Here is a 14,261-nt window from a genome sequence, read left to right as displayed (position 1 = left end):
AGAAATGGAAAGCTCTGATGTTATCATCAGAGGGATGACAGTATTTTCATCCCGCTTGACAGTCGACAGTCATGCTGAGGGAGAGGGAGGGAAATGGTCTGGCATTTCAGAACAAGCAGCCTCCTGTGAGGAGGCACTTAGAGTGTGGGTTGGGGTGCGGGGGGAGAGAGAGAAGGGGAGAAGGAGAGAGAGCGAGAGAGCGAGAGAGAGCGAGAGAGAGCGAGAGAGCGAGAGAGAGAGCGAGAGAGAGAGAGAGAGAGAGAGAGAGAGAGAGAGAGAGAGAGAGAGAGAGAGAGAGAGAGAGAGTACACATGCTGGTTAGGACAGCACCGGAGGCCAGAGGGAAAGACGAGATGCTGGCTTATCAAGTGGACATCCTGGTGCTGCCCTCCAGTTGAGGTGCTGGCAGCTGTCCACAGGGTGCAAAGGGGATTGCTTCGTGACCTTTAGAATGACAACCTCCACCTTTGAAAATGTTGTTTTTTCCTCAGGCAGGGTCCTTGACACTAATAATCTCCAACTTCTCCTAGCTACTCAAGTATAGGATGATTATTTAAAGAATGATTAATAGGCAATTTGTTCTCACATGGGAAGAGATAGCACATATGGTCTGACGAAAGCAGGTTATATGATCTTCTTACCTTTTTCTATAGTGTTGGCCACGGTCACTGTGAAAAGAAAGAGGAAAAAAATTAGTGTTATTGAAGAAACTCTTATCCAAATGCCCATGTCAGTATTCTACTCTTTAAAGGAGAACCAGGAAATCTGCCAGCCTTCTTGGATGAGACAAGGAAAGAAGTGTCCACCTATAGTCTTCTTCCCATCTTAAGACTGAGAATCCTCCCTCATTCATTCATTCGTTCGTTCGTTCAACCAACTAACCAACCCTGGCATTTTATGCTCCAACCAGGCAAAAATGTAAATTGAAAGAGGGCACGGACATCTGTCTTTCAAGGATCTGTGATTTCCCTGGCATGGGAACACCTTCTATTGATGGACGTCAAAGTGAGGCCTGGGGGCCACAAGCAACACTCCGGAACTGAGTATGGTGCAACAGATTAAAATGCAGTTGCAAGATATAAAACAAAATAAATAAAAACACAGTAGAACATAGATAATGTTATTATGTGGTTTTCTAAGTCAATATGCAATGGGCAGGGATTCTTATATAGTGGTTCCATTTCTATTTGAGTCTGACACCGATGCCTTAGTGAATTGGTTCCTAAGATGCTATGGGAAAAATCCATCCCCTGGGGGCCGAGTCACTAGTGCTGAGTCTCTGCCAACAAAGCTGAGCTGAGGCCTATGATAATAGATCCTGTCTGTCCCTGGGCCTCTGTCCTAGAAGCCTTCTGGCCCCAGCTGCACCTGCCAGAGCTCGGGTTCTACTCATGTAGAAGTGGAGAACCCAGGGTTGTCTCAAGGCACCAGGGAAGGACTTCCATGATGGTACCAGTCAAATTCACATGTTCTTATTCACACGCTTAAATGATTCCCGGTTGGGTTCCTTTAAATAGCAAGTGAGCTGGCTCCCTGGTATACTTAAAGTCTGAATCAATTTATAGAACAGCTTTTCAGGAATCTCTCTCTTGCATCAAGTACAGCACACCTGTTTTTGTTCATCGCCATCTCAGCGCTCTGGTGTCCTGGGCAGAGACCTGGTCTTGGAGTTAGGAAAACTGAGGTTCAAGTCCCACCTCTGACACATGCTCTTAGTGCTCCAGGCAACTCACATCAGCTCACAGACTCAGAGATTTGGAGCCAAGGGATCCCAGATACATTCATTTTAAAAAAGGAGGAAACTGGAGCCCAGGGAGGCAACTGGTCAAGAGTAGGACATTCTCTAAAACTTCAAGTTACAGAGGAATCACTGATGGAATGGAAGAGGGACTTTCTACCCCTAGAGGTTGGGATAAAAAACTGGACTAAATGGAAGGAAGGAAGGAGACCTGGTTCCTGGCTGTGACTTGGTAAATCAGAGGGTGTTTTTCCCTAAACATTGGCCAACATGTATGAGTACCAATAACAGCGATAAACTTCAAACAGGAAAAGAGACAATATTCTTGGGCTTTCTCCTGAAGGGCTTCTCTCACCCTTCATGTCCAGGTCTTCTGAAAGAGCCCCATTAAAACTTGCCAAGGAACCAACCAATCCCCATGGCTAGCCCTGGTAATGCCCAGCTTGGCAGGACTTGGTTAAAATTGTCCTGCCTGTCTCTGCCCTATTGCACTTCCTGCTCTTACCCGAATACGATTACAGTTGGCTTTCCCAGTGGGAGGTAGCGAGCTTTCCAGATAATGTTCTCTCTTTTTCAAAGACACCTGCCTAAAGACTGACACCAGCTGCTTGATTTTGCTTGTCCCCACTTAGAGAGCTCTGGGTCCGGCTGCTTGAAAGAAGCCCATTCAATAATTTGACAGTAAAGAAGGGGGAGGAAGCAAGAAGCTTGGATGGGCCAGCCCTGGCGACTGGCATTTGTTCTGTTTGTTGTGAAGGAGAAAGGGGTCCCTTCAAAGTCCTGCAGAGATTGGGACCTTTTCTGAAGGAGAATTGATGACCATGTGTCATGTCCTGATGACATTAGTGAGGGATTGGTTAGGGGGGTTCACTGATCAATTTGATGAACTAAGAGGGTGCTGAGCCTCTGCTTGGGCCTTTTGATTGCATTTTCCTGGGAGGATATTAACCCAGTAGGTGGCTCCTCATGGTGGATGGTTCTCAGTGATTAGGGATGAACTGGTTGGCTCAGACTACTGTGGGACGACCACTGTGGGAGCAGCCACCCTCCCTTGCTGCCCTATAAAAGGAAGTTTTCAGTTGCAGACTTGAGCTTTTTTCTTTCTCAGAGTATGATAGACTGTCACAGCCTGGCAAAACAAAAATGGACCTAGGTCCCGGAATCAGGACAAGGTCTTCCATGTGACACCTTTCTCTCACTCCGAAGCCATTAACTGCATTGGAGCAGAGGCACATGGGAACTGCATATGCTTTTGCTCATGTGACCCAAAAAGAGAGTTCCTGGATCTCAAGGTCCTATTATTGAGAGTCATGTGGACAGGGCAGGCCTCTCTAAGAGTCCCAAGCATGGTACACCTCTAGGGCAGGGTTACTCTAAACCACAGGGTGGTGTTATGAAGCCAGGGGACTACAGGAATTGGAAAAAGATGAGCCTTTCTATCGAGAGAAGAGAACTGTATTGGTTGTTTAAGGGCTACTAAGTCCTTTATGTTGTCTTTTCAGATTCTATGGGTTAGAATAAAGGCTGTCTGGTACGTGAAATACGTATTATTATTTTATATATACATATACCTATATACATGATATATACGTCATATATCTACTTACTTTCTATCTTAGTAACAACTCTAAGACAGATGAGAAAGGGCTAGGCAAATGGGGTTAAGTGGCCCAGCTACAATGTGTCTGAGGTCAGATTTGAACCTAGGTCCTCCCATCTCCAAGCCTGGCACTCTATCCACTAAGCTACCCAGCTGCTCCATACGTATTATTATATTAAGCACTTGTACAAAGTGACATTATGACATTTTCAGAAGCAATTCTGGGTGGTGGCAATGTGAGCTAAAAAGATGGTTGTTTGGGAGGGGGGTGAGTTAGGGAGGGAAGCCTTCAAGATTGGCCTCAGCCTATGGAAGCCCAGAACTTGGAGCATATCTTCTTCCGCCCAGTGTCACAACTTTATCTCCTAATAAGCAAGCACTCATTTCTCTCTTGCATTTTTCTTTTTAATTATAGGTGTTCCAGCTATAGAACACCTTGCCTGTTTGTCAAAGCCCTACCGGGGAGGAAAGGGACAATGTGGTACCTGGAATGTGCCAGGCTGAACCTGAAGCAGCAACGCTGCCTTGCAAAATGTCTCTAAGGAAAAAAAGATGCCATTTCCAAAAAGTTGCAGAATTTCACTTGCTTTTTCTGCTTTCCTTTTCCTTTTTTACTAATGCCTTTTACCGAGCAGGACGGAGATGAAAAAATATAACACACGTGTTCCCATTGCTTTTAAAAATGAAAAAAAGTTACAAGATTCATCCTCAACTCTTGCAAAATGGATGCTTTCTCACTAGACTCTCAGCTAAGTACACACTTAAGTCATTCTGTAGGTAACCCTCCAAGCACAATGACAGTCTGCTAGGGTGAGTTCTATAATTACCCAGCCTCTCTGGTCCTTCAAGTTTCAGCATCACTTTTAGTGATTTAGACAATTGGACATACTATCCAAGTCCTTTGCACTCTCTTCTCTTCTATGATCTATTTGCAGATTCTTTGGAGAAAATGATCTAGAAGAACAGGTGTCTGTCAATTAAGACTTTGCATGAAAGAAAACTGGCGTTAAAACCCCAACATCACCTAGTGATGCCACCCCGACCCCCGCCACCCCACCAAATGGGTGTTTCTGTCCCAGAGGAGCAGGAAAAGATTCAGGAGGGTTCACAGAAAGCAGAGGGGACGATTTTGGCTCAATAAAAGGAAAACCTCCCTAACAATCAGAGCTCTCTAAAAGCTGAATAGGGTAGCCTTGGAAGGTATTAAATCTCCTATTACCAGATATCCTCACGTGTAAGCTGGGTGACCACTCAGAGAAGGGATTCTCATGTAGGTATGGATTGGACTTCTGAGTTCCCTTTCAACTATCCTGGAGGTGTGGGGATGGAAGACTATTTGAAGTTGGAGAAGGATGACCACTAATCCTCAGAATAGTCAAAGCATCTCAAGACAAAGGGGAAGCTAGGAAAATCAAAAGGCTTTTGGGATGAGAAATGGGAGAGCAATAAAACTAGGAAGCTGGTGATTCCACTACGAGGCAGATAGCCTAAAGGTCCTCTGGTCTACTATAACATGGGTTTTGAAAATGTGAATTTGCCCCATCGAGATTGATGTATTAGGGAACAATAAGAGCATTGTGAGAATTCTGGGCTTGCTAACGCGCTAGAACAGAAAACTGCGTCACTTTATAATCACTCACAAGCTGCAGCCCTTCTGACACCCACTCCTACAAGCAAACTTCAGGTCTTTTTCAAGGTAAAGTACCATATTTATCGTCTATATATCTGCTGGTGCAGTAGGCAGAGGAGGGCTGGTCCACACCCACACACTCCAATCCAGTTCCTTCAGCTATGGCTGTGGTTCCAGGATCCACCTCCTTCTCATCCCAGCTGCACCCACTGAGTCCACCTTCTTGCCTGTAGGCATCAGCTTTGCCAGCCTGGACTGTGGTACCATTTTAGCCCTAATTCCGACGTTCCTATCGTTTTTAGATGGCACTGCTGAAGTTTTTGAGTGTTGTGCCTCTTATTTCCTTTTTCCCATAAACCCTGTGAACTTGCGGGGAAATGCATATTTACATTATACCAAAATGGACTGCATATGTACAAAAATCTTCACAGCAGCTCTTTTTGTAGCAGTAAAGAAATGAAAACTCCCCATCAACTGGAGAAGAGCTAAACAGACTATGGTGTATAAATGTAATGTAATACTATTGTGCGATAAGCAATCAAGAGACGGTTTTAGAGAAATCTAGGAAGATTTACACAAACTGATGATGAATGAAGTGAGCAGAACCAGGAGAGGAACTTAAACTCTAACATCATACCGAAACAACAAGACTTAAGAACTCTAAACAACATAATAGTTAACTAGGATTCCAAAGAACAGATGCTAAAGAATGCTACTCAATGTCTGAGAGAGAAGTGACTGCCACATATGCACAATGAGAAATGTGCTTTCCTACACAAACAACATGGGAATTTGTTTTGCTTGATTCTGCCTGCTTACTACAAGGGTTTTGTTTTTCTTTTTTTCCCCAAGGTATGTATGTATGTACATATGTATGCGTGTGTGTGTGTGAAATGGAAGGAGAAAAAATACATGCATAACTGGGAAAAATAAAATGTAATACAAATAAAACAAGAAGCAGATCACTCGCTTAGATTTCAGAGCTTTCTCTTCACTTTCTTACTTCCTGTGAGTGAAGTTGATGCTTGTATAATAGGTTTGAGACAATTCAACTGTCTTGTTACAAAAAAGTAACTTATTTTAAAAGTTATAGATCATAGTGTATCATACTGGAAAGATTACCGGGGCTGAAATCAAAAAACTTCAGTTCCGTTCCAACTCTGGTATTTCCTGGTTGTCTGATCACGGGAAAGTCTCAACCTCTGAGCCTTGGTTATCTGATCTGAAAAATGGGAGCAATTATACTTACACTAATTATTATATAATGTTATTGTGAGAGACACTTGTCAATCCTCAAAGGACTCTATCCATACAATAAATAATAATGATGACTGTGATGATGTACAAATGAATATCTTTCCCCTGGACTATCCCTTAAGCTTTTTTGGCTTAGGGAAGGAAAAGAAAGCTGAGTTCTGAGCAAAGCAGTTAAGAATCCTCCCTTACTGCCTCTAGGTCGTTTCTGGAGGGCCAATGGGAAAGGCTCCCAACTGAGGCATACAGAAGTTCACCACCTGGCCTGGAAGTAGCTCCCAAACCTGTTCTGCATATAGTACAGGCAATGATTCACACTTACAAGTTCTACAGCTGCAGAGACTTGTTTCTTAGAAAATCTTCTCGGGTTCTCAGCTCCAAAGATGCTTTCCATTTTTTCTGACTAACCCACATAATCAGTGCCCTTTCTCATCAAATAATTCTGGGCTCTGAGTAGGATTACACCCAGCTCCTTTATTCCTTCCTTTCAATACAAACACCGTTGCTCTCCGCCCTCCTCCAAAAGCCAAAAATAGTTATTCCTGTGCCCAACAAGATCCCGTTAATTCTCTGCAATCACGGCCCACATTCCGACAGCGCTTTCAGGTTTATGAAACGCTTTGGTATTACAAAATACTGCCACCTCAATTTTATAGAGAAGGAAACTAAGGTCCAAAATGGAGCTGTGAACTTGCCCATAGCTCTGCAACAAGGACAAGTCCAGGGGGCAGCTGGGTGGCTCAGTGGCTTGAGAGCCAAGCCCAGAGACGGGAGGTCCTGGGTTCAAATCTGACCTCAGACACTTCCCAGCTGTGTGGGCAAGTCACTTGACCCCCATTGCCTAGCCCTTACCACTCTCTTCTGCCTTGGAACAAAAACATAGTATTGATCCTAAGGCAGAAGGTAAGAGTTTAAAAAAGAAAAAAAGGACAAATCCATTGGGATCTGAAGTCAATTTGCATAATTCCAAATCTGGGACCCTGAATACTCTGCCTTCCCACCCTGCAGGAAGCAGATGAGTTCAGGCAGCGGGAGAAACAGTGCTCACTAGTCCACTCCTGCTTTCTACTTGGTGACTTGTTATTAGGGAGACCATATCAGAGCCTACTTGGAGAGTAGAGGGGGCTCCCTCACCTTATGCCTTTCTAACAAAATCAATCACGGCCAACAAACACATGGTCTGAACAGAAAAAGCCCAAATACAACATCCTTTTCATGGTGTAGACTGCAACATGAGACAAAGTGTAACATATTTCATCAGAGAGGAGTGGACAGAAAATGGTGCTGGGGGCTGGGACATCAGGATTCTAGTCACAGCTCCGCCTGCCTCTGGGCCTCCATTTTCTCCTCTGTCAAATGAAAGGGTTGGGCCAGATTGTCAGTAAAATCTCTTTAAAATGTAGCAGCTCTTGATAAGCTGAAATCACCAAGTCCAAAGAAAACCTATATCAGGGGATTGCTAGGATTGGTAGATGTTATTATTGATGCTGACAGAAATCAGTCATCTTTGAAAGATCATATAGAGTGCAGCTAGTCAGCTCCGTGGATTGAGAGCCAGGCTTGGAGATGGGAGGTCCTGGGTTCCAATCTGGCCTTAGACACTTCCTAGCTGTGTGATCCTGGGCAAATCATTGAACCCCCACTGCCTAGCCCTTATCACTCTTCCGCCTTGGAATTGATACATAGTATTGATTCTAAGGCAGAAGGTAAGGGTTAAAAAAAAAAGAAAAGAAAGATCATGGAAAGGAGATAGTAAAGTAGATAAGAACATCAGGCCTGGAGTCAGGAGGACCTGGGTTCAAATATGATTTTAGAATTTTTTTAAACCCTTACCTTTTGTCTTAGTATTAAGTCTAAGACAGAAGAGCAGCAGAAGGCCAGGAAATCAGGGTTGAGTGACTTGCCCAGGGTCACATAGCTAAGAAGTATCTGAGGCCATATTGGAACCCAGGTCCTCCCTACTCCAGTCCCGGCACTATCTACTGAACCACCTAGATGCCCCTTTCTGTTTTAGAATTAATATTAAGACAGAGGATAAAGGGTTTTTTTAAAGAAAGAAAGATCATGGGGAGGCACACTATGTCTGTAAGAGGAGGATAATTTAGACATGATTTTCAAAAAGGGAAAAAGAGAAGTCTACCAAATTGTAGGCTAGTGAGTTTGACTTTGATTTTTGGTTATTAAAGGGGTGGTAGCGATTGTTGTTATTCAGTATTTTTGGCCATAACTGACTCTCTGAGACTCTATTTGGGGCTTTCTTAGCAAAGATACCAGAGTAGTTGGCTGTTTCCTTCTGAACTTATTTTACAGATGAGGAAACTGAGGCAAACAGGGGGAAATGACTTGTCCAGGATCTTGTAGCTGGCAAATGTCTGAGGCAAGCTTTAAACTTGGGAATAAGAGGACTCTTCCTAACTCCAAGTCTGGCACTTAATCCACTTCAACACCCACCTGCCCCAAAATGAACATCTGAAAAAGGAAGAGATGACTACCAAAAGTCATTATGGCATCATTGAGAACAAGTCATGCCAGATTAATCTCATTTCCTTTTTTTCACAATCATTAGAATGTTAAATCGGAGGAGTCCTCTGGATATCGATTGCCAAGATTACTTTTAAATTTCCTTTAATAGATTACTTTAGCAAAGCATTATCAAAATGTCTCGTGGTGTCCTGGTGGATAAGATGGAGACATGTAAGCTAGATGAGGTTAGAGGAAGATGGATTTAGAATTGGTTGAATGGCTGGACCCAGAGAATGTTTATTAATGGTTTGATTTCAGTTTAGAAAGAAGTCTCTAGGGGAGTTCACCAGGGATCTGTGCTTGTGCTCTGTGCTATCTAACCTTTTAATCAATGACTTGGATAATGGGCATCGATGACAGGATTATCAAATTTACAGATATCACATAGCTGGGAGAAGGAAATAGCAGAATCATGAATGATAGTCTCTCTTAAAGTACCTTGGCAGGCTAGAACATTGTGCTGAGTCTAATAAGGCAAAATTTAATAGGAATAAAGGCTGATTCCAACATTTGAGTTAAAAAAATCAGCTTCACAAGACAAAATGGAGGAAGTCAAGCTAGGAGGCAGTTCATCTTAAGGATCTGGGAATTTTAATAGATTTTGAGATCAACACAAATCTACAGGATGATATGGGACTGAAAAAAAAGTGAATATGATCTTGGGCTACAGAATGAAGAATGAATGAAATAAAAAAATTATCAAGTGCTTACTATGTGCAAAGCACTGCTAAGCACTGTGGAAATAACTTTAAAAAATCAATCAGTGTCTGCTTTCCAGGAGCGCACCCTCTAAGAGAAGTCTAGGGCTGAGGAAATGATGGGCCCACTGGCCTCTGCTCTGAACTGCCCAGCTGTGGAGCACTAGGCTCACTTTGGGGGTCTGTATTTCATGAAGGTCACAGGGAAGCTGGAGAATATTTGCAGCAGGGTGATCATGATGCTGAAAGAGCTCAAGTTTCTATCCTATAAGTATCATGTGAAGGAAGTGAGTCTATGTTGTTAGGAGAAGTGATGCCACGAGGGGGGCATGCCAGCTGTCTGCTGTCATGTGCAAGAAAGATTTGGTTTGTTCTCTGTGGCTTCAGAGAGAAGAACTTGAAGCAATGGAGTGAAAATTACAAAAAAAATTCAAATCAAGAAAACAGCAAATTTAGGGTGATATAAGGGGGAAATAGGGATGATTTGAAATGTCCAAAAGTAGAATGCAATGCCGGGTGGGGGGGAGGCAGTAGGTTTCCCTTGGTTTGAGGTCTTTAAGCAAAGACATCTGATCACCAGTTATATTTGTTTTCAAAAGGTCACACATGCTTTGGACTAGATGGTCTCTGAGATCTCTTGCAATTCTGAGGTTCTGTGATTCTAGCTCGGTTTTAAAAGGAAGCTTTCTTTGCAATGTCCACTCAAATCACAGGAACAAGAAATTCTAAAAGATCTTATACATATGTGTATATATATATATATATACACACATATATATATATACACACATATATATAAGATAGTTACCTTAGTGTGTTAATAGTCATTAGGCAGAATATCGACAGTATAATAGCAGTCCAGATTTCTGGATTCTTTTATTTTTTCATTCAAAGGCAGAAATGGTAAAGTCTGAATATAAAAATCTCTTCAGTTATTGCATAGCCTTGATTAAACCCTCAATTTTAGCAATGAGATGGAAACCAAACTTATTTTATGCCTGACAAAGGCAATTGATTGGATTGATTTCTTGAAGAGCTCTTTTTGCATTTTCCATAATGTTCCTAAAAAGGAGCTTAGTCCCTTACACCAATCAAATCTGCAAAGATGGTGGGAGATGGAAATAATCATGTTAGAGGGGCTGGTAAAAGAAAGGCACAGTAATGCACTATAGGTATGAGCTGTGAACTGCTTCGCAACACTATTTGTAATAGCAAGAGTCTGGAAACAAATCAAGTGCCCAATGATTGGAGAAGGAGGGAACAAATTACAGTACATAAATGAATGAAAAGCAGGAAGCATTTATTTACTAAATGCTTTCTATGTGCCAATAGATAGAAATATAATTGAATATTATTGTGCTATACGGAGTAGTAAATACGAAGAGTTCCACAGCGACATGGGAAGACCTATATGAATCAATGCAGAATAAAAAACAAAACCAAGAGAACAATATATACAATTACAATAATGGAAATCAGATGTGTCAAACACATAGCCCAGGCAAATCCATTGTACAATCAGAACTGGTTTAAAATATAACTGGGAAATATTTAACAAAATGTATAACATAAGAGAACATATATCAAGTTACTCTATGGTTCTCTAAGTCAATATGTGGCTGCAGGGATCCTTGCCTGTGGCTTAGCTATGACATGCATAGCAGAAGGCCTGAACTGAATTTCAAGGTAGAAATGTAAGCTAGTAAGGCTCCTGTTTCTATATTGAATATGGTAACACCGAAATCAATAAAGACAATAGAATTCAGGTAAAATATACTGGCTAGAGTTGACCAGTTCCTTGACAACTGGAGTTAAGTCTCTTGACTTCCTCTTTCTATACAGTAAACCACAAAAGAGGAAGGTGAAATAGGAGGTTATTTACTTCTAATTTACTTCTACTGTGTTAGATGATTCTGTTTACCCTTTTGGGGTTTATTGAGAAGTGGTTGATTCATCAGAATAAACTGCATAACATATACATAGAAATGTTTGTATGTGTATACATACACACACACACAGAGTGAGGGAAATGTTTCTCTTGCTAAAAAGACTTGAACCACTCACTAAGGAAAGAACCAGAAAGAAGGCTTCTTTCCGGCTCCCTATTTTTCCCAGATTGTGTATAGGCCACCAGTGTATGGGGAAATTGGGGGTGTTTATATACATTCCCAAATCTTGGGTAGAAAGAAGCATCTCCAGCATAACTGATGGGATGAGGGGAGCTTGGTGTCCGGAGTCAGATTGAGCCCTTCTTAAGAGGGGATATGAGGCACAGCAGTGCCCTTGTATGGGGACTGGAATAAGAACATAGTGGGATCTCAGTGTAAGAGGATAATAGGGACTTGGCTTTAGGGCAGGAAGGGCCCCAAGAGATCATCTGCTACACCCCCTCATTTTACAGTGAAGAATCCCGGGCCGGGAGAGGTTAAGCCATTTGATCTGCCCAAGGTCATACAGGTAGGAAGTGGCACAGTTGGGATGTAATCCCAGATCCACGGACTCCTACCCCAGCACTCTCTGGATGCAGGGAATGCGGTGGAACCTCTGTATGCAGGGCACGGGTGGGGGCACCGGGGGAAGCAGGAAGGCAAGGCTCGGGACAGGGGCAGAAGGGGGAAAGGAGACTTGGGATAGAGGGCGGGAAGCGGGGCAGACGCCTAGTTTAGGACTGAGTAAGGGGCAGAAGCTTTGGGCAAGCAGCAAGAGGCGGGGCCCCGAAGGGGACTCCACATACGGGGGGGAAGCCGGGAGGGGGGGCGGGAGGCACCCCCGCCTACTCCCACTTACCCACGCACAGCTCGAAGACATAGGCGTAGTAGGACCAAAGCACAACGAGCACGATGACGAGCACGGGCACCCAAGCCAGCATGCGGCGGCAGCACCGCAGCCCCCCGGACAGAGCCATCTTCCAGCTCCGTCTCATCCTCTGCTCGGAGCTCGGCCCAGCAGGTCTGGTAGCTGTAGTGCAGAGCGGGCTAGGAAGATAGTGGGGAGGAAGAGCAGGAGCGCTCGTGCGACGCTCTACTGCAAAGCCTGGCGGCACTCCCCTGGCGCCACAGCGCCACCGTGCGGCCACTGCTTCACACGGCTGGGTGAATCACCCACACACACACACACACTCCCACACGCACACGCAGGGATCTTAAAATGCCAAGGGCTGAAAGGGCCCTTCGAGATCGACAGCAAGTCTGGTCCTCCCATTTTCCAGAGCCAATAGGAGGCCCGGAGCGGATAGGCTGCTAAATGTCACCGATTTCCAGCCAGAAGGAGCTTTAGAGGTCATATAGTTCAATCCTTACATTTTATGGATGGGGAAACTGAGGCCTGGGGAGGAGAAGTAACATAAGATAATAATAGAATGCCGTGATATGTGCATATATCCATGGAGGCTCCAACCCGGTGTAAGATGCTTGAGGACAGGGACTATTTGCATGTTGGTGATTTCAAGCAGTCACCAAGCATTTAATGCTGCTTACCTATACTATCATTTGGTCAGGGCATTTTAGAGCTGAGAATACTCAGTGGAGAATTGGAACTCAGTTATTCCTGCCTGTAAGACCTGCCTGATCTCTACTGTAGCAGCTGCCTCTCAAAGGGCATCCATAGAGCATACACTGGAAGCTGGAAAGGACCTCAGAAGCTGATCTCATTGCACAAATGGGGAAACTGAGGCCACACAGACAAGTGATCTGCCCAAGGCTGCACATGTAGTGCAGGAGGGAGGCTCCTGTAGTCTAAACTCCTTAGAAAGACTGTCAGCCTCGGAGAGCAGCTAAAAAACACCAGCATTTTACAGAGGAAGAAAAAAGAAAAGAACTAGTTGGCCTAGAATAGTACCAGGTCTGGAAATCAGGCCTAGCCACATGGTCCAATGCCGCCAGAGAATGTACTAGCAGCTGAGAATTTCAAGGTGGATTCCAGGCCCCTGTTTTCCCAGACTAGGTTCCTTCTGGCTCTGTCATGAAATATATGCAAGTACTATAAATGAGGAGGTAAAGGATTCTGGGAAAAACACTTGATCAACAATAACCTGGGCTCAGAGTTGGATCAAAGGAAGCAAAGTGGCTGGATTGCCTCTGGGACTTAGCATAAAGCTTTTTATGATTCTAAAATGTGCCCTGTTTTCTTTCACTTCTTAAAAGATCTATCTGGGGGCACTGGGTGGCTCAGTGGATTGAGAGCCAGGCCTAGTGATGAGAGGTCCTAGGTTCAAATGTGGCCTCAGACACTACCTAGTTGGGTGACCCTGGGCAAGTCACTTAACCCCCATTGCCTAGCCCCTACTGCTCTTCTGCCTTGGAGCCAATACACAGTATTGATTCTAAGATAAGAGTTTAAAAATAAATGAATAAAAGATCTTTCTTTCCTTTTTTTAAAGCCCTTAGTTTCTGTCTTAGAAACAACTCTAAAATAGAAGGGGTTAAATGACTTGCGCAAGGTCACACAAGTAGGAAGTATCTGAGGCCATTTTTGACCCAAGAACCTCCCATCTCTAGGCCCAGAGCTCTACCCACTGATCCACCTAGCAACCACTGGTACACAGTAAGGGTTTAATAAATGTTTGTTGATTCAGGTACAGAAACAGAGCCTCACATGCAGTAGATACAGTAGATACTCACATGCAGTGAACAGGGTTCACTGATGTGTATAAACTGATTTAATTTGCCACTGAGGGGCCGAGCTGCCACTTGGAGGCTCCATATTGGTTCTGATCTTGAGACATGTGGCAGCATATATGATAATCCCAGTCATCCAGCCATGGCCAGAACTTTACAGGCAGCCTCTGGAAAGTCAGCCTTGTGGGGTTTCATACTGAGG

The 14,261-nt window shown here is 43.8% G+C and overlaps 1 protein-coding gene across 7 annotated transcripts in view; it reads right to left on the bottom strand.

The window, feature by feature from the left end:
• The window catches only part of ZDHHC15 (zinc finger DHHC-type palmitoyltransferase 15), a 90,435-nt gene extending 77,986 nt beyond the window's left edge, over positions 1-12,449 (bottom strand). For 5 of the 7 annotated variants that reach the window (XM_016426766.2, XM_056808854.1, XM_007507437.3 and 2 more), the window contains exons 1-2: positions 12,231-12,400; positions 642-668 (exon numbers count right to left, since the gene is read on the bottom strand). In XM_016426766.2, coding sequence (XP_016282252.1) covers positions 642-668; positions 12,231-12,366 — 163 coding nt within the window. In that variant the 5' untranslated portion in view covers positions 12,367-12,400. Of the gene's footprint in view, positions 1-641; positions 669-12,230 lie in introns of all 7 variants that reach the window. The other 2 variants (XM_007507435.3, XM_007507434.3) reach the window with 2 other exon arrangements.
• Positions 12,450-14,261: the final 1,812 nt, after the last annotated feature.

The sequence above is a fragment of the Monodelphis domestica genome, chromosome X, assembly GCF_027887165.1.
Source record: "Monodelphis domestica isolate mMonDom1 chromosome X, mMonDom1.pri, whole genome shotgun sequence".
Classification (NCBI taxonomy): Eukaryota; Metazoa; Chordata; class Mammalia; order Didelphimorphia; family Didelphidae; genus Monodelphis; species Monodelphis domestica.
This window is presented reverse-complemented; position numbering and strand designations above follow the sequence as displayed.